The sequence below is a fragment of the Mustela putorius genome, unplaced genomic scaffold, assembly GCF_011764305.1.
Source record: "Mustela putorius furo isolate JIRA1106 unplaced genomic scaffold, ASM1176430v1.1 tig00003853_pilon_pilon_pilon, whole genome shotgun sequence".
In the NCBI taxonomy this organism is placed as follows: domain Eukaryota; kingdom Metazoa; phylum Chordata; class Mammalia; order Carnivora; family Mustelidae; genus Mustela; species Mustela putorius.
In genome coordinates, this window is record NW_025422005.1 from 57,450,116 (window position 1) to 57,477,385 (window position 27,270).

Below are 27,270 nucleotides of genomic sequence, written 5' to 3' on the forward strand. Positions count from 1 at the left end.
GTGGTATTAATTTTAAGTCTTCTAACAGCTAATGACATTGAACATCTTTCCATGTGCTTATTAGCTGCTGTCTCTGTTGTCTTGGGTGAAATGTTTCTTCATACCTTTTGACATTATTCCAAATGGATAATTTAGTCTCTTACTTCTGCCTTCTGAGAGTTCTTTATTCCTAATACTATTTTTGTCAGTTATGTGACCAGCCAATCTTTTCTTAAACTCTGTGGTTTGTGTTTCATTCTCAGTGTTTTACATTTAAGTCTGTGATCTATTTTGAGCTAATTTATATATATATCAGGTGTGAGATATAGGTCAAGTTTCATTAATTTTGCCGATGGATGTCCACATGAGCCAGCACCATTTGTTGAAAAGGCTCTTTCCTCTACTGAATTGTTTTTGCACCTTTGCCAATCTGCGAGTCTATTTATAGGCTCTCTGAACTATTCCATTTATCAATCTGTCTGTCCCTCTGCTGGTGCCACACAGTTCTGATTACTATAACTATAATAATCTTGAAATCAGATAGTCTTATTCTTCCTGTTTTCTTCTTCTTTCCCAAAGTCATTATAGTTATTCTAGTTTCATTGCCTTTCAGTATAAATTTTAGAATAATCTTATCCAGGTACATAAAAAATCTTGCTGGGATTTTTACCAGAATTTGTTTAACCTGTGTATCAATTTGGAGAGAATGACATCTTTACTATGTTAAGTCTTCCAATCCACAAGTATGTGTTCATTTATTTAAATCTTCTTTGATATCGTTCATCAGCATTGTGTAGTTTTCAGCATAGAAGTCCTGTGCAGGCTTCATTTGATTTACACCTAAGTAGTTCACTTTTTTTGAGTGATTGTACATGGTATCGCTTGAAATTTTGATGAGCACATATTTGTTGCTAACATACATAAGTATAATTTGCTCTTGTATCCTGCAAACTTGCTCAACTCACTTGTTTGTTCTAGGAATTTATTTTTGTTGCTTCTTCTGATTTTCACATGTAGAGAATCATGTCATCTGCAAATCAAAACAGTTAATTTCTTCCTCTTCAATTCTGTATGCCTTTTATTTCCTTTTCTTGTCTTATCTTTTTGACTAGAACCTCCAACTCTATGTTGAAAAAGAGTGGTGAGTGTGGACATCTATGAGTGTCCTTCATCTTATGGCAGAAGTATTCAGTTTTACAACATTAAGTATAATTTTAGCTGTATGGTTTTTGTAAATGTTCTTTATCAAGCTGGGGAAGTTCCCCTCCATCCCTCTGTCTCTGGGGGGTTTTATTATAAATGGGTGCTGAATTTTGTCAAATTTATTCTGCTTCCAATGATAGGCATCACATGATTTTACCTCTGTAGCCCATTAATATGGTGCTTTGCATTGGTTGATTTTGAAATATAGAACAAGCTTTCAACCACTGATATAAGGCCCACTTGGTCACAGTGTAGAATTCTTTTTTTATATTGCTGAATTCTGTTTACCAGTATTTTGTTAAGGATTTTTGCATTTATCCTTGTTTGTCTGTAGTTTTCTTCTTTTTCCTCTCTCTCTCTCTCTGGTACTATTCTTGTCTGGTATTGTTATTGGGGTAACAGTATCTTCATAAAATAATTTGGGAAGCGTCCCTTCCTTTTCCATTTTCTGGAAAAGAGTGTGTAAAATTGGTTTAATTATTTTTTTAAGATTTGCTTATTTATTTTAGGGAGACAGAGAGAGAACATGTGTGCACAAGTGAGAGGGGCAGAGGGAGAGGAAGAGAGAGAATCTCAAACAGACTCCCAACGGAGCAGAGCCTGAAGCTTAGCAGACTATGCAACCCAGGGACCTGGTGTTAATTCTCATCTAAATGTTTGGTAGAATTCTCCAGTGTAATCATCTGGACCTGGAGATTTCTTTCCTAAGTTTTTAAATTATAGATTACAATCTTGATAGTTATAGGGCTGTTGAAATTATCTATTTCATATTGGACGAATTATGGTAGTTTGAGTTTTTCAAGAAAGTGACCCATTTCATGTGAATTTTCAAATTTACGAGTATAGAGTTATTTGTAGTATTGCCATAGTAGCCTCATGATGTTTACAGGATCTATAATCATATTCCCTTCTTAATTCTTAATTTTGGTAATTTGTGTATTCTTTTTTTTTTCTTTTGCAATCTTAGTAGAAGCATGTCAATTTTATAGATTTTTTCAAAGCACCACATTTTCTCATCTATTTTATCTGTTATTCACTTTCCATTTCATTAATTTCTATTCTTTTTATTATATCCTTCCTTCTGCTTGCTTTGGATTCATTTAGCTTTTCTTTCCCTAGACTCTTGATGCAGGATCTTAATTATTGATTTGAAACTTCTTCTTTTCTAATACATGCATTTAGGGTAATAGATTTCCCTCTCAGCACTGCTTTAGTTGTGTTCCACAAGTTTTTAATGTGCTCTGTTTTCATTTATGTTCAGTTCAATGTATTATTTCTCTTGACACTTCTTTGACCCATGGATTATTTAGAACTGCACTGTTTAGTTTCCAAGTATTCAGATAGTTTTATTTTTCTGTCATTGGCTTTTAGTTTGATCCTATTGTGGTTGGAGAATTCATTGTGTTATTTCAATTCTTTTAAATTTATTCAGATTTGTTCTCTGGTTCATGACATATTATTAGTAAATATTCTATGGGAATGTGAAGATACTGTGTATTCTGCTGCTGTCAGGTAGAATGTCCTATAAATGATCATTAGTTCTGGTTAGTTGATGGTATTATTGAATTCTTTTATTTTCTCACTGATTTTTAGTGTAGTTCTATCAATTGTTGAGAGAAGAGTGTTAAAATCTCCAACTATAATTGTTTATTTCTCTGTAAGTTCGATCAATTTTGCTCTCCACAGTTGCAGCTCTGTTGTCTGTTGTGTACACATTTAAGATTACTGTATCTTCTCAGTGGACTGATGTTCTCATAGCATAAGATCTCTCTTTATCTTTAGTATAATTACCGTTCTGAAATTGACTTTGTCTAGTATTAATACAGCCTCTTCTCTTTTCCCTAATTAATATTTGCATGGTGTATGTTTTTAATCCTTTTACTTGTTATCTGCCTCTATTGCTATATCTGAAGTAATATCTACATATAGTTTCTATACTCTGCATATAATTGAGTAATATTTTTTAATCCCCTCTGCCAAGATCTGTCTTTTAATTTGTGCATTCAGTCTCCTTGCATTTAACTTAAGAACTGACACATTAAGGTTTAAGTTTTTGTTTTGTTTTGTTTTTATTAACATATAATGTGTTATTTGCTTCAGGGGTACAGGTCTGTGAATCCTCGGTCTTACACAATTCACAGCACTCATCATAGCACATACCCTCTCCAGTTGTCCATAACCCAGCCACCCTCTACCTCCCCCCACCACCCACCAGCAACCCTCAGTTTGTTACCTGACATTAAGAGTCTCTTATGGTTTGTTTCCCTCCCCTGTCCCATCTTGTATCATTTTTACCTCCCTTCCCCCCATGACCCCCAGTTTAAGTTTTAATGTATTTTTTTGTTCTTTTCTATTCTCTCTCTCTCTCTCTCTCTCTGTTTTGCTCCTCTCTTTTGTTTTCTCTCTTACCTGTTTCCTGTGTGTTATTTTTTAGAATTTCATTTTTATTTATGTATAGTGTTCCTAACAAATCTCTTTGTGTTGCTTTTTAAATTGTTGCTCCTGCTATTACATTGAATATACATAAATTACAAGGGTCTGCTAGTTTCATCACTTAAGGGTTGTGAAATGTAGAAACTTTATCTCTCTTTACATCACTTCACCCTTCTCTATTTATAATTGTCTCAGACATTTCTTCTACATACATTTAGGACCACCTCAGATAGTGCCATAGTTTTACTTCAATTATCACACATATTTCTGAAAACTCAAAAAGATAAAATGCATTATATTTACCCATGTGTTTGTTTGCCATGTTCTTTCTTCCTTCCTAAAGTTCCTTCCTGAAGTTCTACTCCATCTTCTTTCTTTTGTTATTTCCATTTTTTTAGAGAACTTCCTTTAGCTATTATTTTAGGATAGGTATGGCGGTGACAAATTTTCTTCATTTGTCTTCATCTAAGAATGTCTCAATTCCCTTTTCATTCCTGAAGAACATTCTCATTGGGATAGAATTTTAGGTTGACAGTTCTTTTCCTTCAGCACTTGAAATACTGTGCCACTTCTTTCCTTTCTCCATGGTTTTTGATGAGACATCCACTGTCATTTGAATTGTTCTTCTCTGGTAAGATGTCATTTTTTTCAGGCTACCTTTAAGATATTTTTCTTTTTCTTTAGTTTTCAGAAGTTTAATTACAATGTGTGTCTATGCATGGTTTTCTTTGGGTTTAATCTGTGTAATGTTAGTCTCTCTGCTTCTTAAATCTATAGGTTTTTGTCTTCTGACAAATTTCAGAATTTTTCAGCAATTATCTCTTCATTTAATTTTCACCCCCATTCTCTTTCTTCTCTCTTTTTGATAATATGATTGTCAGAAGTTTTGTATGGTCTCATAGGTCCCTAATACTCTGTTCATTTTTTTTTTCAGTGTATTTTGACCTCTGTAATTCAGACATGATAATTGCTATTGCCCTATTGTCTCCTTTCCTCTCCGCATTCTTCTGTTAACCCTTCCACTGGATTTTTCATTTACTGTATTTTCCAGCTCTAAAATTGCCATTTGTTTCTTCTTAGTATCTTCTATTTCTTTGCTGAGAATTTATATTTTTGGCTGCATTTCTATCTTTTTCATTTGTTTTAAGCACATGCATAATTCTTCATCAAAACATTTTTTTAATGGCTACTTTAAAATCTTTGTCAGATAACGCTAACATCTCTGTCTTCTCAGTGTTTATATTTCCTGATTATCTTTTTCCATTCAGTTTGACATTTTCCTGGTCCTTGGTATGACTGAAACCTGGACATTTTCATATAATGTTATAAAATCTGGATTGTATTAAACCTTCTGTTTTAGCTGGCTTCTTCTAATACCACTCCAGTTGGAGGAGAATGGGTCACTGCCTCATTCTGGCCAGGTAGGGAGAAGTCCAATTTTCCCATTCAGTCTTCGTTGACACTTAAGGCAACGTCTTCTTGTTTTTGCTAGGCAAGAATGGAATTTCCATCTCCCCAGATGGTCTCCAATGATACAGTGGGGGTAGCCTCACTGGGTGATGGAGAAGGTCCTGATTCCATCATACTAGGACTTCTCTAATCATACTATTGCTAAGATAGAGGGCTGCCTCACTACTGATGGGTGGGTATGGAAGCCCAGGCTCCTTGTGTGATCTCCATTGACATCTTTGGGGTGAGGGAAGACTTGCTACAGGCAGATGGGAATGAATGCAGTGGTATCTAACTTGGCCTTCTTGGACACTACCTAGGCAGGAGTGTGCTTTGTTACACCTTTATAAAAGTAGAAGTCTATGGTCCACACTTGACTCTTGCTGGCATTGTCAGGATGAGGCCACAGTTTTTTCCATGATGTTTGGTTATAAGAGAATAGTCATTGTCTAAAGTCTTGTTTTTCTAGGCTGTCCCTTTTCTGGTCCCTTGGATAAAGAGAGAAAGATACTGTTGGAGCTTGTCTCTTCTGCATCTGTTGGCATTTTGAAGTTGCCTACTTCCCAGCTCCAAGTCTGGGATATATGACCCAAAAATAAAACCTAAGAGATTCGCTGCCATGCTGTTACTTGGTCTCCATATCTGAGTTGATCTACATTCTTCTGTCTTCTTTCCAGAGCTTTCTTATGTTTGTTTACATAAAATATCCAAGGTTTTAGTTGTTCTTGCAGGGAATAGGAACTAGTATGTCTACTCCATCTACCTAAAATCAGAAATCCAACTGTCTGTATTTTTAAAAACTTAACCTGCTTTCTAAAAAAAGGTCACTATAGAACACATGGTATAAAAAGAATATAATGGGACTGTTTTGTTGTTATTGTTGTTTCTTTACAAAATTACTGAAACTGATTCACTTAAATGAGTGTCACTGGTTCCTTGAAATTAGTTACTGAGTTATCCTTTGTATGTAATTCTGTGTTGTTGACACTGCTCCCAAACATTTTTTGAACTCTATGGAACTCTAATTTGAGAGAATGAGTTGTGTCCTTTGAATATTCTCATTGGCATAAACCCTCCTCCTTTGAAACTACGTTTGATTTTTGGAAGCAACCCCAAGTGGTTAAAGACCCAAGATGGCTAGTAAAACAGATGACCATATTGGGTAATATACTTCTCAGTCTAACAGTCTTTTCTAAGAGAATAGTGTGAACCAAAGTATTTTATAGTAAGAAAGTCATTTCTTTTCTATTATATAAAACTTCCCAAACACTTTAAATTTCTACATAATAAGCCTGATTAGCTGTGGGCTGAATTTTGCATGAACAGTGCCCTTTGGTATCAAATCAATATTTCTTTTCTGTGATGTTGACATTGATGTTTTCTTGGGTCCTATGGATATTGGAGTTTTTCTCTGTAAATTTTGACAGTATGGTTTTGGGTCAACTTGAAAACACTATATTTCATCACTATTCCTCTCAAATACATGTTATTTTGTCCAACCTCCCCTTGAAAGTTCAAAACAAATGTCAGATCTTCTCTATTTCATTTTATCATTCAAAATGTGTAGCACAGTCTTTACAGAAACCTTTACGTTCAAATTCCCCTTCAGTATGAGTCAGTGTTCTCAAAGCTAACCCTCTGCTTGAACAAATCCAGTCTCTGACATTTTCAACATTTTCATTAGCCCTTTGTACTTCATCATGAGCATCCTCATTACCTTTCTTAAACTTTTGTGCCAATCAAAAACAAAAACAAAACAAAAAACCACTTCCCCTTTACAGTCCCTCCAACACCATAACTGTCCCTTTAGATGTCTTGTGTCATTTATGTTTGTTTAACTTCATGCAAAATTTAGTGTTAATTCTTGGCTTTCTACAGCTGTCACCCCCCCATCCCCATTCAGTACAGCCTGTAATCCCAATAGAGAGTGAAAAAACAGTACTGCAAACAGAATCATTTTACAGCACATTCCTTCCATGTCCACTTGATGTTTTATCAAACTATCTGAGAACATGAGCTTTGTCACTTCATAATTGTGGGAAGATTACTAAATACACTTATTTGTTTAACTATAATGATCTGTGTCACACCCATAGGATCTAAAATAGATAACAGATCTAATTCAATATGTAGGAATGGCCCTTTGGCAAATTAAAGAGCTGCTAAAGAAATGTAATATATCCTACAATTTGATTCTTTTGTTCTTTTCATGGTTTCTTTTCAATTCACAGTTCACCTATTGGGAGAGAGAGTCGATTTGGTGATTAGGGGATTGCAGTATCATTTTGTGTTTAAGCCTATGATCTTTCAAAACTAATGATGTACTCTATGTTGGCTAATCGTAAATAATTAAAAAAAAAAAAGAGGGGGTGGGAAGAGCATGATCTTTCATCGTTAGACAGCCTTGGTTCAAGTCCTCATCCTGTCAGTTTACCAGTAGTGAAAACTACTTGGGAAAGCTATTTAACTTCTAGAAGCCTTTGTTTCCTCATTAGTAAAATCGGATAATAAGAATTCATAATAGTTAACCTCTAATACTGTTGTAAGGACTAAAGGAGGTAATATATGTAAGGTAAGTTTTATTAGCACATTGTTTAGCACATTATTTGGCACAGTGTTCGATAGTAGCCATTATTAAATGCCAGTTATTGCACTCATCATTAAAGATGTTAAATAGGATATGCTACTTGCCTTCAAGGAGTTCCAAATCAAAGCATATTTCTGGGCTCCAACTGTCTCATCAGAAGGGAAAACTAAACCAGAAAAATAAGTCTACAGGCTATAATAGTTACATAATATATGCAAACAGTTTTTCACCCTTGGATATACCATTACCTGAATAATCTAATCAATGAAGAGATTGTTAAGTGTTCCTTATTAATTTTCTCATGTAGACTATGTATCCATGTTCTGGATCCCTCTAATTTTTTCTGAATGTTAACAATTCTTTGCTTGTCTACATGATCACTTTCAATTACACTGCTGGTCTTCCTTTTGTACACTGGTTCAAGCACTGACTGAAGACCCATAAGTATTATGACAGTGAAGGTAACAAACAGGTTGAAATGTAAATTAACTTATTGTTTCATAGCCAGGCTAGTCAGTTTTAGTCAGCCTCCACTGTCAGCATTTCAGACTCTAAGAAGTCATTGTCTCCAACTATGACTTAGCATGCTAGTAAGTTCATTCAGAGTATAGCAGCTCAAAATGTCACACAGTTATCATGGTGTTTCTCTCCTACCAAACAAGAGAACATGAGATTTCATGGAGGTTGAAGAGAATCAAACTAAGGGGAAAAACTTGACCATCTAGAACAGCCCTCAAAGTTGCAACACCTCCTTTCATTTAGATTTCTGAAAATGGCATAGATGCAATAAAGAAATGTACATTAGTCCTTTATGAAGTTATCTTAGTTGTGTTTATGATATTATAGCCTTGCCATTGCTGGTTAATTGTGTTGGGTAGTGTTGGATTGATCATTATTTTCACATTGTGCTGGGATAGTCTGACTCTTTTTTTTTTTTTTTTTTTTGCATCTTTTCCTCCAATTTCTCATGACTGAAATATCTTTACTATTTCTGAATGTAAAGACAGCCAGTTGTGCATCTAAAAATATAATCAAATGGTTGTTTACTTTCCCATATGTATTGCCAAATAATAATTTTAAATATTTTCTTCACTGAAATCACCTCTTGTTTGGAACCATTATGCCTCCCATCTTCTGCAAATGATTTTCCATGATCACTGTCATTTCCTTATTTCTCTTAATGTTGCTCTTTTTAAAGAGCTTTTAAAAATTCAAATGAATCTGTTCCTTGAATGCATGTTTAATAATTTTTCCTTTATTCCTCCAATCTGAATTTTTAATCAGAAATCATGATTAGTCAGACTTTCCTAGGTAATGAATTACAAATTTGTTACAAATAGCAAAATTCACAGGCTTTCCTAGCGAATGAATTCAAAGGTGAAATTCAGTTTTGAATTCCAAATGATCTACCCTTAAAAGATCAACAAGAAAGAAAATGAATGCAAGAAGTAACCCCTCTGACACTTCTGTAGTAATAGGTAGAATACGAAGCACAGCAGTGGAATATGTGTTTAAAAGTATTAATAAGCATTTACTTCCCGTGTGAGACCTCCATGTTAAACCATCCATAATTATAAAAGGCATGTTGTGGGTTACCAGTCCACAAGCAGAACCACTTGTGTGGTGGAAAAGATATCAAGTAGAATGACTCAAAAAAACGATGATAAGACAAAGCTGAGAAAATCAGAGTGAGTAAGGAACAGTGGTGCACACCATAGCATTTGAAGATGGAAGACATAGTGAGCATGCCCTCTCCCTCCGACAGCCACCCTTAAGGAGTGAGAAATGGTCATCGTTCCTTTCAATGAGATACTCATGAATGTCTCTGAAAGCTCACAGTGGGATGATCTACATACAGACCTCACCTGGAAGACCCTTCCACATCTGTGCCTCCAGGAACTACAGATTCTCATAGGAGTTTACCACATGGTTCATTTTCAATGTGACTTAAAGATTCCATAAACCATACTCTTGATCTAATAATGCAGAACATGAATGGATATTGGTTAACCTCACCTGAACGACCTCATTATGCACCTTTGACATAAAGGAAAATGCACACTTTGATTCTTTTGCTTCAGAATCAGGATCCAGCCTCTATCATTCTCCCTCTGATGTTTCCTATATTATATCTCTCTCCCTGTTGTTAGTCAAAATAAAACGCCAGGTAGAACTCCACTTTATTTTTAAGCTGTGACTTCTTTTTGTTCTTGAGATTTTTCGGAGAGATTTTTGCTTCCTTAAAATGGGGGATAAAATAATCTTTGACAAGACACTAGATGACTATGAATGTATTTAATGCAAGCTTGCTCCAGTATTAACATTTTCACAAACCACAGTAGGCAGACCCTTACTGTTTTTTCATTATCCTTTCCAGCAGTGGCTGAGAGCCCAAGTGATGCCACTTTACCAGATAGGTATTCTGTACGTGTGTTTGACTTTAATCACATCCTTTCAACACCACGAATCTTTGTCTAACAAATTATCTTCTCCACAGGCAGGCAGCCACATCCAGACTTTGATGGGGTCCCAAAGCCTTCAGCACCGTAGCCGGGAGCAGCAGCCATATGAGGGAAATATAAACAAAGTGACCATCCAGCAATTTCAGTCACCATTGCCTATTCAGATCCCCTCTTCACAGGCCACCCGGGGACCTCAGCCTGGACGGTGCTTAATTCAAACTAAAGGGCAAAGGAGTATGGATGGCTATCCGGAGCAGGTGAGAAGAGTTATGATTGTTGATGAATTTTCAGGAAATGTTCAGGGAAATCCAGTGGATCCGTGGTTTACCTTCCCTCACTAAGGCAGTCTGGGACAAATTAATGTTGCCACCATGTTGAATGGAGTGGAGAACTCTTTCTAGGGGTTTTACCATTATTTTCAGTGGTTAAGCACTACAAGATATAAAAACTGATAGTTGGTAAAATGCCCACTTCACATAAGGAGAAACTGATGAATTTGAAAGTTTTTTTCTTGTATATCCTATCCCTTCTCCTATCCACTTTCAACTCTAATTTAGTGCTGTAGCTTGGCTTTTGAATGATACAGAGCTTCAGTGGATTAGGCATGTTTACCAAGGCCTCTGGTGAAACTAACAGTGTAAAAAGTAAACTATTGGTGAGAACCTTTTTGAAAAATCCTATCTTCTGGTTATTGAATAGGACAAAGTTAAAGCTTTGCTTGAAGAAAGTGATAAAGAACAGTTAAAAGGGAAACACTTCTGAAATGATCCAAAAACCACTGATAAGTACCCTGTAGAAAAAAAAAAAAAATTGCTGCTCTCCCGACCTATCTAAAATTGGGATTTACTTTTCCATTATAGAATGTTTTCTTCCTTAGAACCAGAACACTGAATAGAGTCTTATCTATTGGTTTATATTATGCTTAGAAAATAGGCATTAAGATCTTAATACTCCCATAAAATTAATTTCTCTTATTTCATTCTTCAGATAACTGGGCAAAGCTCCTACTGACTTCACTAACACCTTAATATGGTTAATAAAGATTTCACCTTAGTATTGACTACTCAAAGCTTCAGATATCACCCTGCCTTATTTTCTGAACATCTCAGACATTATCATTCTCCAGTTTTTTCTTTCACACTGTTAAGAGCCGTTTATTATTTGGATTCCAGCTGCTCTAAACATTGCCTTTACTTCTTAATACCCTTCTTGAGGCTTAGATTAGGTATTAATCATTCTCAGACTTGAGATGGCTTGAAGACAACTTTTTTCTTGTCCTACCTTGATCTAGGTTGAGTATTGGATTTAAGATAAAGAAATCAGACAGGTGCCTTTAATCAGGTAATGATATAAGGCTTTTAACTCTCCAAATAGTCTTTAAAGTTAGTAAAGTTTTAAATTATGTTTTACTACAGGCACCTAGAAGGTTAAAGATTGTTCATATTCCCTCCCCCCAAAATATCACAACCTCAGTGAAGCTCTTGGATTTCATGATTCCTATTAGAAGCTACATCGAAAAATCCACTGAGATCAATGCCCTCTGTTTCACCTACTTTGAACAGTAGGTTTGAGCACTCTAAATTTAAGGGCCTTTTTTACATTATTTCTAAAAATACATCAATTGTATAGTTTGACTAATGAGAGGATTACTAAATTCTAAAGTTTACATACTTATTAAACTTAAAACATCATGATTCTTTCAGAGAAGGTATTTGTCATCGCTGACAGGTGTTTTGGTCCACAGCTGCAACATCAGGTGCCTTTCAATCTGAGAGGTAAAAACTGGAACGTTCAATGGCTGTGTTAAGGAAGGGACTTAAGTAAATTCTTCTCAGCTTCCCAGTTTTTTTCCTGCCTTGGTTTCAGGCTGAAATGCTTTGGAATGCTGAGGTAAAAATTTGCCAAGTGAATAAGAATATATTGTTATTATCACTAATTTGATTCATAACTTGTTCATAATTTTCTAAAAATAACTGACATTAACTTGGTTTTTCTCTTTTGCAAATGTATAATCCATGATGAAGTATATTTATATTTGTGGAAGAGACAGATACCAAAGCAGAAAGCACTTTGGAGAGATCATGTGAAAGCCTAAGGAGCCTTTAAACAATGAGTACTAGTCTGCAAACTCTGCCGCCCATTCTCCAGAGTTACGAATCTGAAGACATTTTCTCAACATTTTTTCACAGTTCAGGGTAACATTTGTCCGCCACGCGTGGCGTGCTAGATTCACACTGGCCCATGACCGTGTGTTTTTCCTCCCAACTCCACCTTCAGCGACCCCACACAGTAGAATGAGACTGTGGGCAAAGTTACATCAGGGAAATTGACAAACACTATAAACCAAGCTCTTCCCTACCCCCAGGCAGCCCCCAAACATCTCCCAGCACATCATCACCAACTTCCACTCTGGTTTTTTTTTCATCTCTCTTCCCCAACCCCTCATAACTTCCCCACTTTTCCATTTAGCTTTGTAGCACTCAAGAAAGAGAATACCTGGGTCTCAGAATTTGGATTTTGACTCTCATGTGAAGTTGTGTGACCCTGGCTGAGTCTTTAACTCTTTCGGGGGTTCTCTTTTCCTCCTTATAAAATGAGAAAATTACCACCCACAAACAAAATTCAGAAAGTTTTTTAAGAGTCCAAATGATACAATTCTACACACAGACACACACACACACACACACACACACACACACAGTTAAGTCTGGCTCTGTGAGTATAGACATAGGCAACAGAAGTAGAAATACAACATTTTAAGAATTTAAATATCAGAGGAAACTTCACGGTTATCAGTCCCAACTTCCCTAATCTTCAAATAGAAAAGCAAGTAAAGCAAAATAAAACAAAAGAGAGAGCCTGAAAAAGTTTCTGAATATCACTCTCATGATGAAAATATTGCCTGTATTTTTTACTTTCCTAAGTTATATTTCTTTTAAAAACAAACCTCTTGATATGTGTGTGCTTCCACACATTAAAGACTTTTATCCCACATTTAACAAGGAAAAAATAGATAAGAATATTTAAAATATTTTATCTTATTATATTTTTATTTAATTTTATTTTTTCAGTGTTCCAAGATTCATTGTTTAGGCACCACACCCAGTGCTCCATGCAATACGGAGCACTAAAGAAATATTTTAAAGCTATACAGTTTCAAATGAAAATTATAGAGTAGTGACTAAAGTGCAAAGACCAAGGAAGTCACTGAAAAATTTCTAATATGGGCTCAGTCATTTAAATCAAGACATGCTATTTTAATAAGGCATTTCTAGTGCTGCAACAAAAGAGCCATAAAGAGGAAAACAGAGTTTTCTTCAATGATCACAACAATGTTAATTTGGTCAAGTACATACATTTCCCAGCTTACAATGGTTTCACTAAGATTTTTAAACTTAACGATGGTGCAAAGGCAAGACACATTCAGTAAAAAACTGTACTTCAAATTTTGAATTTTGATCTGTTCCTGGATTAGTGAGACACAGTTGAGAACTCTCTCCTGATGCTGGGCAGTGGCAGCGAGCTGCGGCTCCCAGTCAGCCCCAGGATCACAGAGGTAAACACCAATGCACTTATAATCATCCTGTACCCTTGCCACCATTCTGTTTCTCACTTTTAGTACAGCATTCAATAAATTTCATGAGATACTCCACACTTTAGTATAGAATGGGTTTTGCATTAGATGATTTGGTCCGACTGCAGGCTAATATAAGTCTTCTGAGCACATATAAATTGGGCTAGGCTAAGCTATGGTGTTCAGTAAGTTGGGTGTATTCAAAACATTTTTGACTTATAATATTTTCAAGATATGTTGGGTTTGTTGGCCTAGAATCCCATTGTAAGTCAAGGAAGATCTGTACAATATGGAAAAAACTAAATTGTTCACAATTTTTAAGTGCAAAGAGACATTATAAACATAGCACAGAGAGATTACACAGCATGACGAAGCACACTAATTTCTATTAAAGTTAGGAGATTGTACATTTAAAAAAAAGTAATCACTTATTGCAGTGCTATAGTTGAAAAAATATCCAATTACAAAGAATACATTTTTAATTTAAGGAAAAGAAGTCTGAATGAAACTAAGAAAAGAAAGGGCAGTTAGTGTCTCTTATACTATGTATAGGATACACGGTAGCCCTCCCCCACCGATTCACAGGGGATGTGTTCCAATTCCCCCAGTTAACGCCTGAAAACCATGGATAATATGGAACTCTCTATATGCTATTTTTCCCATACACACAAACCTATGATAAAGTTTAATTTATAAATTAAGCATGGTAAGAGATTAACCACAATAACAAACAACAAAATAGAACAATTATAACAATACTCTGTTATAAAAGTTATGTTAATGGGAATGTGCACCATATTATGCAACCATAATGTAATATTTAAACAGATTCATTATTCTAAAAAGAAACTTTGTATTCAATAACAGTAACTTTCCATACTCCCTTCCCTTCATTTCCCCCAGCCCTAGACAATGGCTCATCTACTTTGTGTCTCTATACATTTGCCTCTCCTGTGTATTTAATATAAATGAGATTATACAATATGTGAGGGTTTTTTGGACTAATTTCAATTAACATAATGTGCTAAGTGTAGAATGTATTACTAACTCGTTCCTTTGCATTGCCAAATAACATTCCATGATATGGATATACCACAAAGTGTTTATCCATCAGTTTATGTACTTTTGGATTATTTCCACTTCACGGCCATTATGAATAATATTGCTATGAACATTCATATACAAGTCTGTGAAACGGTAGTTTTATTGGGGGGGGTAGGTTTTTTTGGAGGGGTAGTTACTTAGGAATGAAATTGCTTGGTAAAATGGTGATTATATTTGTAATTTTGAGAAGCTTCTAAACCTCTGCCTATGGTGGATGTCACATATTACGTTCCCATCAGCAATGAGGTATCTAATTTCTTCACAGTCTTACCATTATTTATTGTCTGTCTTTTTTTATTATGGCCACCCTATAAAGTAGTATGTCATAATGATTTTAATGTACATTTTTTCAATAATTAATGATGTTGAGTGCCTTTTCATGCATTTATTAGCCATTCATATGTCTCCTTTGGATAAATGTCTATTAAAAATTTTCACCCATTTTTTATATTTTTTTAAAAGTACTTGTTCATTTATTTGAGAGAGAGAGAAAGAGCAGGAGGAAGAGGGAGAGGGGAATAGAATCTGTAGCAGACTCCACACTGAGCAGAGAGCCCAATGCAGGGCTCAATCTTACAACCCTGAGATCATGACCTAAGCTGAAACCAAGAGTCAGACGCTTATCTGACTGAGCCACCCAGTGCTCCAGCCCATTCTTTAATTAAGTTATTTGGGTTTTCAATTTCTGAACTTTAAGGGTTGTTCATATATTCTGGATATAAGACCCTAATCATATATATTATTTGCAAATATTTTTTTCCCATTCCTTGAGTTGTCTTTTCAAATTCTTGGTAGTCTCCTTTGAAGCATCAGAGTTTTTAATTTTTATAAAATCAATCAATCATTTTATCATACTTGGTTTCATATCTAAGAAATCATCACCTAATTGAAGATCATAGAGACTTACTCTTGTATTTCTTCTTTGAGTTTTGTAGTTTTCACTCTTACATTTCAGTCTCTGATTTAGCTTGAGTTCATTTTTGTGTATGGTGTGAGGTAGGGATAAAAGTCATTATTTTGTATGTGGATATCCAGTTGTCCCTGTACCATTTGTTGAAAAAACTATTCTTTCTTCAGTGAATTACCTTGGACCTTTTGTTGAACATCTACTGGCCATAAATTTTGGGGTTTATTTCTAGACTCTCAATTTTATTTCATAGATCTATACATTTACCCTTATGCCATCTTGTTGTTTCTTGATCTTATAAAGACCCATCTACCTTCAGGGCATTTAAAATCATTGACTTTCTGGGCTGGCAGTTTTCTCATGTTTCTTTTTAACTGTTGCATGATCCTTTACATTATTTGTATTTCTGCTAAAATGTCACTTGAGTATTTGAAATATCATTTCTTGGCTATTCTTCCTAAAACAGTTCCACTCTTCTGATCCACCACTCTCTACTACCTTTTTTGCTTTATTTTTTTCACAGTTCATCTCACTATCTGAAATTACTTCTTGTTTACATGTTTAATATGTCTTCTCATTAGAATATAAGTTCCATGACAGCAAGGATATTTTATCTGTCTGACAAGGTACCTGGCTCTTAGTAGGAAATCAGTAAATATTTGGGGAATAAAGGTGTTAATAATGATTTCTATAACAATTTTCATTTTCAAAGCTATAATGGTTTTTCCAAGCAGTTAATTACATAATTGGAGCATGCCATTGAACAACTGGCATACCTTCTAACAGCTCGTGACATATTTTAAGAAGGAGCCATTATATACCTTTGACAAAGCATATTTGAAAGTATCTTTTGTCATATATGCACATAGTTAAAAAATAAAAGTTGAGTGCTAACTATGTGTCAGCCATTGCCCTAGAACGTCAATGAAGAGATAACATAATAGATATGATTAATACAGGTGATCCAAGTGTCCTACTTGCATAAAAATTCATGTGGATGTGGATACGTCTTCAGTAATACTCTCTGGTAATACTCTCAGGAGTCAGGCACAGAAATGGCCTCAGAAGCTTAATATACTTGATGATAAAGTTCCTTCTTGATGCTTCAACAATTAACAACCCTCTAGTAGATCAAAACCTCACCTTGAATTTCAATCAGTACAGAATTTTTGAGATTCTGCCTACTTCACTTCCCAAAAAGATTTTCCACAACCAACTATATTTTGTGTTTTTTTTAAGTAAAAGACAAGAAAAGTCAGTTGTTTTATAACAAATAAGCAAGTGTCCCCTTGAATTTTTACCAAGTAGCCCTCTTGATTATAAGTGACTCAACCTAATAAGACTTAAGCAAAAATAGTAATAATAATAAAAAAAGGAGGAGGGCATGAATACATACTAAGCTAAAACTACAGGAATGGGCAAGCTTCAGATGAGGCTTAAAGTGGGCTCATGACCTCTCTATGGGTTGGTTCCTGTCTCAAAAAAGGCTTTCTCCTCATGGTAGTTTTTAAAATTAGCAGGAGTGAGCAAGATTCTCTTTCCTGGAAATCATAGTAGGCATCTCATTACTCCTTTTTGATTGGATTACCTGCCCATCTTGTAAACATTCACATTTCTAGGGGATACAGTGCTTTTTTTGAGGCCTAGATAATATGATTCACCTAAAGTATATAGGCTGAGAATAAAGAAGTTGGTGAGTTATTCAGAGAGAAATTAAGGTTATAGCTACCAGAATTAGGATGAGTGGATCTTGGACAGCAAAAACAAAGGTATCCATTAAAAGCTTTTACACACACTCCTAGGAAAGATGATGATAATTAGAACATATCATAGGACATCAATTCATTACAGCACCACCAAATACTTTTCTGCAGTGCAATTCCCTAATTCTGATCCTAATCCTAATTCCTCCCAACACATACACACTCACACACACAAACACGTAAATTGTTCGTATGTGCACATGTACACACAAGAGCTACCATTTCCTTTATTCTTGCCACTAGGTTGTAGAGCATTGCAAGACCATATTACTACCTTCAAGAGATTATAGGTTATGACTTCACAGGGCCTCGCTGCTACCTAACAACCCATTTTATCGTAGACCTCTCTAAAATAAGACTCATATTTTAATAGAGCAAGATTGACACGGACCAGAAGCATGAAGTCAAGTCAGATGATGGAAGCAGACTCTCAAAGAAGCAAATACACCCTTGACTTCCAGCCCATTACTTGTATATTCAGCCAGAAACTTCATTCCTTGATATCAGTATCTTAATAGAGCATTGAAATGCTGATTTTCATTACATAAGCTATTTATTAGCCTCTTAGTTCTGACCTTTTGCTAGAACACTGCATTTCCTCTTTGATAATTCTCATTAGTTTTTGACTGCTTCTTGGCTGTGAGCTATTCTCTCCTCTTACATTTTATGGCCCCGTTACCAGGCAGGTAGAACTTCTTATATGTGAGATGAATACGCTTTGTGACATGCTTTATGGGACACAGCGATCACAACACAACCTATTAGCCATACCATAGCATGCCCAAGGGCGGTCTAGCTTCAGATGAGAATTTATGGTTGTTTGTCACATTTATAAAACCACAGTGTCATCTTTATTATTTCTATTATTAAAAAATATATTGAGGCAGTTCTTCACATACTTGGCACATACGAAATTTGTTTCCCTTAGATTTTTAGTGCCTTCCAGATTGACAATAATATAAAATAGATATAGTCAGTGCCTTGAAAGAGAAGTACTAAAAAGTATTCTCAGCAATTTAATTTGTAAATAAAATCTGTTGCATACATTTCCTTTCAGGCTTTAGAGTGGCCTGGGGAAAACCAGAAGTGTATATACTTTCCACATATTTCATTTGCAATATAAAATTTTCACATTAGAAAGATAAAACCCAAATTTCAAATAATTTAATTGGAAACATGTAGGGGAAGCACAAAGGTAAAATGTTTAAACCATATTAGTTCCTTCCTTATATTTTCTAATTAACCACTAATAACAAAAAAGGATACAAGGTAAATTGGTATATTGAATAAAACTAAAATATTCCTTTGAGCTATATCAAGCTATTTTATGTTCATATCCACAGATGGTGAGCCATGTAAGTACAAAACTATTATAAACTGTTGTTGCTATTACCCTATGATAACTAGTTTTAACAAACATAGCTCAATTAGAGGAAAAGTTATAGTTAAACATATCTTTAAAATAAAAATATGGGAAAGTACTTATGGTAATTGCAGTTACCCATAATTTAGGAACTATTCATTAAAGACTCTACCATAAAAATCCCATTAGTGGATAGTGTTTTGCCCTTGTGTTGCAAGTGAACTATGTAATAGTTAAACATTACGTTTATTATTAAGAAATATGACAGTAAATTAAGGATAGTCTCATTAAGTGGCCAAACCTAATTAATCCAGTTCCCAGTGACTCTTAATATATGCTAATTAAGCCAGGAACAGACTATCTAAAGGTAGGGATTAAAGGTATCTTGAAAATGAAAATATAGAGAGCATCTAGACATTTACATTTGTCCACAAGGAAAGTAATAGTCTAAGCAAGATTGCTGGGGAAGACATTACGCTACCTAAGAAAGCAAACATCTACAATCACCTTTAAGAACTTTCTCAGTATATGTTTATATAAATACAAAATATATGTGAATGTATTTCTTTAGATTATTTTTCTTAACTCCTTATTAATCTTTGGCCTGCTAATCTCTGGAAAGACTTGGTTCACCTAGTTCCAGTATTTATTCTGTACCTAAAAGTTTAAAAATCTTTCTTTCTTTCCTTCCTTTTTTCTTTCTTTTCTTTTCCCTTCTTTTCTCTTTTCTTTCTTTTTCTCTTTCTTTCTTTCTGTAACCAAAATGTCTGCACCCACTAGAGTCCCAAGTCTTTGAATCATCTCAGGTCACCCCAACCTCCTTTACCTGGAAAGCTAGCATTTTCACCATGGCCCTCATACATATCCCAGCTCAGGATCATCAACAATTCCTAGGTTTGGGGGCACCTGGGTGACTCAGTCAGTTGAGTCTGTCTTTGGCTCAGGTCATGATTCCAGGGCCCTGGGATAGAATTTCCCATCAGGCTTCTTGCTCAGTGGGAATGCTTGTGCATTCGTGCACACACTCTCTCTCTCTCTTTTTCGCTGACAAATAAATAAAATCTTAGGGGGGAAAAAAGCACATTCCTAGGTTTGTTATCATCTCTCCAGATCATTCCTGGCAATGACTTCCCTTCTGCTGAATTCTTTTTTTTTTTTTTTTTTTTTTTTAAAGATTTTATTTATTTATTTGTCATAGAGAGAGAAGCGAAAGCAAGCACAGGCAGACAGAGTGGCAGGCAGAGGCAGAGGGAGAAGCAGGCTCCCCGCCAAGCAAGGAGCCCGATGTGGGACTCGATCCCAGGACGCTGGGATCATGACCTGAGCCGAAGGCAGCCGCTTAACCAACTGAGCCACCCAGGCGTCCCCCCTTCTGCTGAATTCTTGATCTGCGTTCACTCTTATAATAGCTTCGTCTATACTACAGCCTTAGTGTGACCTGGACCTACTCCCGTGCCGTCGCTTCCCCATCGGTCTTAACGCACAAGGCTCTTGTGTTTAACAGATTTTCAACGATGGTTTAGGGTTTGGGGAGATAATACAGCACAGAATACTAGAATATTAGCCCTCACAGTCCTAAATTTTTAACTATTCCTTGTCTGTTTCTCCATAGTCTTGACCTCTTTCTGTTTTCAGTGTTCTCTGTCTTCCAAGGCTTCTAACTGCCTCTCCAGGAGCTGGTGACAAACTCAAAACTTCTATTACTGGATATTTCATTTTCTCACTGTTCCACCCTCACTTGAGCTCTGATCAAAAGTTCTCCCCTGGGCACCTGGGTGGCTCAGTGGGTTAAGCCGCTGCCTTCGGCTCAGGTCATGATCTCAGGGTCCTGGGATCGAGTCCCACATTGGGCTCTCTGCTCAGCAGGGAGCCTGTTTCCTCCTCTCTCTCTCTCTGCCTGCCTCTCTGCCTACTTGTGATCTCTGTCTGTCTAATAAATAAATAAATAAATAATCTTTAAAAAAAAAAAAAGTTCTCCCCTTTCTTAAAATAAGAACCCTGCTATTTCCAAACAACAGAATCACCTACCAAGGAGATGAATTGTGCTACTCTCCTAGCAAGCAGTAGCAACTTATTTAAACAGCCATATTTTCCCTCACTGAACATTTGCAAATTTTCTTTCAGTTATTCATACGGTCTCTTCTACTTGGTCAGAATATATGTGCATTTAAAGTAGGTAACTGAAATAATGCATGATTTTATTATTGTTATAATGATAGCTTTTCATTTTTTAAAAACTGCTAATCAAAGTGCATTTCTACCCACAATAATGAGTAAGTAGTAATATTTGCTTGCCCAGGTAATTTCAGGTTATTTCAGTCACGACTTATGCCTATAGAAGCACTAAGTACTTTGTCTTTTGTGTACTGAGATAATATAGACTAACCTTGGGAACTTAAAGTGAAATGTGGATCTTTTCTACTGTGAGGCAGTTATTTGAAAATATTTAGCTTTCATATATATTTGATCACTTTTTTGTATTTTTTTTATATAGTTTTGTGTGAGAATAGAAAAAAATCCTGGCCTTGGATTTAGTATCAGTGGTGGAATTAGCGGACAAGGAAATCCATTTAAACCTTCTGACAAGGTAAGAAGCGACTTTCTTATTGATGGTTTTAATTAGAAAAACACTGTCTTTTACTGCAGAAAAAAAAGGTCAGAAAAAAACGTACTGGGCTTTAATAAAATAGTTAATTATGAAGCCAATCAGATACACTTTCAGCACACGGGAAAAAATTCACTGCAGTGCTTGACAAATCCTAAGAATAGGGGGAAAAAAATCAGCATTCTCTTTCAAAGGAAAGTTGTTTGTTTTGTTTTTTTTGCTTTTTGTTTTGCTCATAATTGTATATATTTTTAAAGAAAACTATAGTCTGAAAAACAATCTGAGGGGTTTGAAGTGGCGGGGGTGTGGGAGGTTGGGGTACCAGGTGGTGGGTATTATAGAGGGCACAGATTGCATGAAGCACTGGGTGTGGTGAAAAAATAATGAATACTGTTTTTCTGAAAATAAATAAATTTAAAAAAATAAAATGGGAATCAACATTAAAAAAAAAAGGAAACACACACAAAAAAATAAAGAAAACTATATATGCAATTTATAACAAGTTGTTTCCAAAAGTTTCCTTGTAGATCAGTTATCCGGGAAAATGTTTCCTCATGGTAACAGAATGATTAAATAATGCTTTATTGCCAGGGCCAGCTGACTGAAATCTCTTTAAGTAATTATGTTGATAAAATATTTCACTAATAGAAGTATAGAACTGAAAGACCACAGAAAACAAACATTCTATGGGAAAATCAAAGTTAGCCATGACAGATAATTAAAGGCATCCTCTCATGCTTACCTGTTTTTCAAACCATGGGTAAAAGGTCACCACCACCTCCACGCTGAACACCCAACATGTGCCCATACTGACATCTGGCCTGTCTGATCCCACTGTGGACCTGGACTACCTGACTTTTTTATTTAAAAAAATTTATCCCGAGCTATATAACCTACCCTGCCACCATCAGTGTTTAATGCTCTCAGCTTTGAATCAATTAGTAATTATAATTTGATAATAATTGAAACTATATGCTTTTCACCTCATCAAATGTATTTGTATGACGTGACATCGCAAAACTTTGGGATAATGAAAAAAGACAGAAATTAGATATGAGTAAAACCTCCACAGGTTCTCAATTTACTTTTGAATTACAACCTGGGACAGATTCTTTCAACTTATCACTATTATAAAAAATAACCCACACATCAATTTCTGATCATGAAACCTCATTCTGAAAACACGTGGGTGTCCCTACTCTGGAGATTTCTATAACCTGAAACAGAGCCTTTAATCCCTTATTTTCCTCTACTACTTCCCAATATTCTTGTTTTCTCACATTCTTTATGCCCTTCTTCCTTTCCTTTCTGGAAAAGAAGAAGAGCGGACTAGAAGGTAGAATTTTTCACACCATACATATTTAGAGGGTAGGGACTAGAAAGAAATCCCCAGTGGCTATAGATGGAAGTACCTTTGGTCAGCTGGTTGGTTGGAGCAGCTATTCTACAAAGAAATGTGCATGAGGCAGCCTTACATAATTAGGGGAATGCCAGTTAGCAATGTCTATTCATAAATGACTAGTGTCTTTCTATTTTGAAATGATGTTGAAGATAACCATTGATATAGTAGAATTAAAGTATTCATGGTTTTGTAGGATCAAGTGTTTATTTAATTTTAAACAAATTATCAGTATAGTTTAAGACAAAAAGTATGAAAATTCAAAATTATCAGAAATATATGATGGTATTTTTAAAAGCCTCAAATCATTATGTTTTATTCATCTTGACCCTTCTCTTTTTCTCCGGTGTCACATTTTCTCCACCAAGTTCTTTCAATGAGAAGTTAATAATCATATCTTTCTTAAGATAGTTAAAATCCAAAAGACATGTTTTCTCTCCTTTCTCACCAGCAAATACAACTTTTCATTTTATTTTTGGAAGGCACAGCATAATAAATGTTTAAACTAAGGATGAACAGATTGCTAAATAGTCAAGAAGTCTGAACACTACTGCTTTTCTGCTGCTATTTTCAACTCAAGGAGATAATAAATAGAAGGTTTTAAAATTATTGCCTGTAATTCTTCCACTCTGACAAATATGAACGTTTTAGAACTATTAACTTAATTTCACATTTGTAACATTTTAATGACTCTAGTGAGACTGAACTGTTTCTATGATATTATAATTTGCTCTTTTGCTTAAATGCAATAGATATGAAGCTTGAATTGATGATGTGTCCACTGAAAGATTTCCCCTCAAAAGCACTTTCCTTCACCTGATTACTCTCTAAAACACACTTCACAATCTAAAAAGTGAATCTCTATTATTGTAAAATTGATGAGAGTAATTAAAAATTGCAAATCTGCAGAAGACTCTAAAGATTGCTCTTAATTGATTGACCACTTTTGATGTAATGGCAAACATAGGGTAGATATTTAGTTAAAAGTGTACAGAGGATCTGAAGACCTTGGGTCTGACAATTATTACAAGAACTCAATTCACTCACAAGGAAAGGGATTAATCTCTTGGAAATTCAGTTGCATTTCTTTAGCCCCATGTCCCATTCATTTAGCCATTGCATAAAATTTAGAGTAGAATCCGGTACCTAAACTAACCAAAAATGCCAAAAAGGAAGAAAATAAAAATGAACTTTAAAAATACTCCTCTTTCCACTGCTGAAAAAGAGACTATTTTTTGTTTTTTGTTTTTTCATGAGTTGGCTAATTTACAGCTGAGGGTGAGAAAAACCAAATTAAACAGATTTTTTAAATGAACAGATACTATCTGAGTCAGAGTTGGATGTTTTATAAGGAGTCCCAGTCAAGCAAAAGCTTAAACTTTCATATGATACATATTCTCTTCCAACAAACAACTCATGGGTTACTATATGCTCAGAAGCACACTATATTATTTTACGTACTGCTCATGAATGTTCGAATGCTTTGTAAAATTCTAGATAACTGAATGTCTTTGAGGCATTCAGGACTTTATATATAAAGTAGCCAGTAGATTTATCCCATCCTCTTCATTATGATTGATGAGAACCACCATTTCACCAAATGCCAAGGACCATTGTGAGATAGGATCCAAACTGATTACCTGCTATGTCGTCAGACAGAGAAAACATGAAGTACAAAGTAGTCATCCTAAAAGGCTGGGAGTCTGGGAATGAGGCAAAAGTGAGTTGTATCATTCATCTGGCAGAAGTTCCCATTTAAATTCTGGGGTAGCATGAGATTATGCAGAAAACACTTAAGACAGCCCAAAAGTTAACTGAGACTTTAGAGGGAAGTCAGGATTAAGCCAGACATGGGGACTGTTTTATACTGGACTTTGAGAGCTTCTAACAGCATCTGGTCTTACAAACTTAACTACTCTCAAAGACTCGGAGGTTGTCCTAATTGAATATGGTCTTCTGGGACTATATTGATGGAACATAGTCCTGCAGCTTATGTCATTGACAGAACAAGGTTTAATAATTGAACAGACCTATTCACTTGCCATGGAGTTCATTATTTTGGGTTCACTGCCAGGTGAAAACTGCTTTTACATACTTGGAAAGGGAAAATGACAGAGAACCAGAGGAATATGGTCCTATGTAATGCTTGCTTCTGCCCTCCAATAAAGTAGTTGGAAGCCATGATCTGTTCTATTATCATAGGAAACATTGCTGTCAGGAAAACCATATGCTAGAGAGAGATGAAAGATTTTAATCTAACATATCTGATGATAATAATAACAGTAATAAAGATAATAGCCTTTTATTGAGTGTCTATAATGTGCTGGTCACTCTATTAGGCTCTTTACATGCTTATCTGATCTTCATAACAACTTGTGTTAGTTGAGTATTACTATCCCTCATTTTGCTGAGGCCCAGAGGGGTTAATTAACTTGTCCAAGGTCATTTAGGTGATCTGTGGCAGGCAAGATTTGAACACAAATTGATCTGACTCTAAATCCTCTTCTCTTAATAAACACTCTGATGTATGCCTCTATCTGCAAATGCCACTTAGCAGAAGAGCCACATGATAAATTTATACCCTGTAGAGTTGAGACTAATATGATATTCTAATATTGAAAGTATTACAAAATCCTCTAATTAGTCATAGTCTAGATATTTGTTTCAACAAGTCCTTGGAAGTCAGCATGCATTCTCTATTGAATCTAGATAATTAGAACAGCACTGTACACAGTGGATTACTAAGCAATTACATAACTTTTGGACTAAGGTATCATTATAGTTGTGATTTTGCCAATGGAATAAACCACAAAATCTTTGCCCATTTTTAAATGTTCATGGAATAATAATCCATGTTTACTAAATTCAAATAATTAAGCAATGCAATTTCCAGTCCATGTTGTTAGAAAGAAGAGACTGGATTAAATGGATGACTGATACCATGTTATTGTAGTGACTTCAAAAGTCAGCCCAAGACCCTGAAGATGAGTGGATTTTTAATGATACATTCACATAGCTCATCTTTCAGAGACTGATAGCCCTCCTTGTCTCATTTAAGGAGAAAAGACTAAGCTCCTAAAGCTTAAAGATATAAAAAAGGGGCACCTGGGTGGCTCAGTTGGTTGAGCTTCTGCCTTTGGCTCAGGTCATGATCTTGGATCAAGCCCCACGTTGGGTCCCCTGCTCTCTAGGGAGCCTATTTCTCCCTCTCCCTCTGCCTGCCTCTCCCTCTTCTTGTGAACTCTCTCTCTATATATATATCTGTCAAAAGATGGGTAAAATCTTAAAAAAAAAGAAAGATATCAAAGAAAACTCATAGACCCTTTCCCTATATGCTCTAAAAGTACAGTACTGAACAGTCCCATGAACAATTATCTAGTCATAATATCAAAATAAAATCCATGTTATGGATATCCTCAAAACACTGGACATCAGGAAATATACATACTGGGGCATTGGGACTGAACAATCACCAATTCTCCACAGTTTGAACATAATAACTACATTCAGCAGATGCCATATTTTTCCTGATTTGACCAATCTGCATGTAGACACAGAAATGATAGGAGAATAAATCCATGTTCTTAAAATTTTTAAGCATCTTTGCCTTCAGTACAGGTAAAATCCCTAGCACAGGAAAAATACTAGAATCATGGCAAATGTAAAATATAACTGCCAATAAACCCTAAGTAAATGCCCTGGAATTTAGAATACCTTACTCTATTTTATACGATATGACTTCTAAAAGATTGACTCCAGATGCCAGAACAGCCTGCAGACAGGACTTAAACATCTTTACAACCTTACTTCCTCACCTAGAAAAACAATGGGACTTCTTCTTTGTGTGGAGATGGGTATTGCATCAAATAAAAGTTTATATGTTGTATATGATTAATATCAAGAGAAGAAGGACTAGATGTTGGGAATCAAAGCATTTACTTGATACCTTTACTCAGGAATAATAATAGCCAGAGGACGCTTGGCAGTGTTAAGTTAGAAAAGCACAGGAATAATCTTCCAGGTTTGCTCAGCCTTGTGCCATTGGGTAATTGGCAGAAGATATGTTTTTAACTTACAAAAAAGTACATGCGACATGTCTATTTCTTGTCATGTGTTCTTCATAGATATAAAAATCAAGAATAGCAAACACATTTGTCCAGAACTCCACACAGCATATGATTTATATTTACTGCATAATTATTAAACTGCATGTAACACATTTCCTTTATTTTGTACATCTACCAGATACATATGATTTATTTTCTAGATTTAGAAATTAACTTTATACTATAACTTATATACCTGTCCGATCCTTAATTCTACTTCAGGTGATTATGTAATGCAAAGTAATTTGAAGACTCAACAAATTATGTGAAAGTAACAGTCAGGAGCAAGGGATAGAAATAATTCTGTTTACATACTGCATTTTCGACTAAGGAAGG

The 27,270-nt window shown here is 35.3% G+C and overlaps 1 protein-coding gene across 4 annotated transcripts in view; it reads left to right on the top strand.

Annotated features, from left to right (window-relative positions):
* LRRC7 (leucine rich repeat containing 7) overlaps positions 1-27,270 on the top strand; it is a 572,538-nt gene that overhangs the window by 505,224 nt on the left and 40,044 nt on the right. For all 4 annotated transcript variants that reach the window (XM_004762996.3, XM_013061642.2, XM_013061643.2 and 1 more), the window contains 2 exons: positions 10,149-10,370; positions 21,319-21,411. In XM_004762996.3, coding sequence (XP_004763053.1) covers positions 10,149-10,370; positions 21,319-21,411 — 315 coding nt within the window. The remainder of the gene's footprint in view (positions 1-10,148; positions 10,371-21,318; positions 21,412-27,270) is intronic.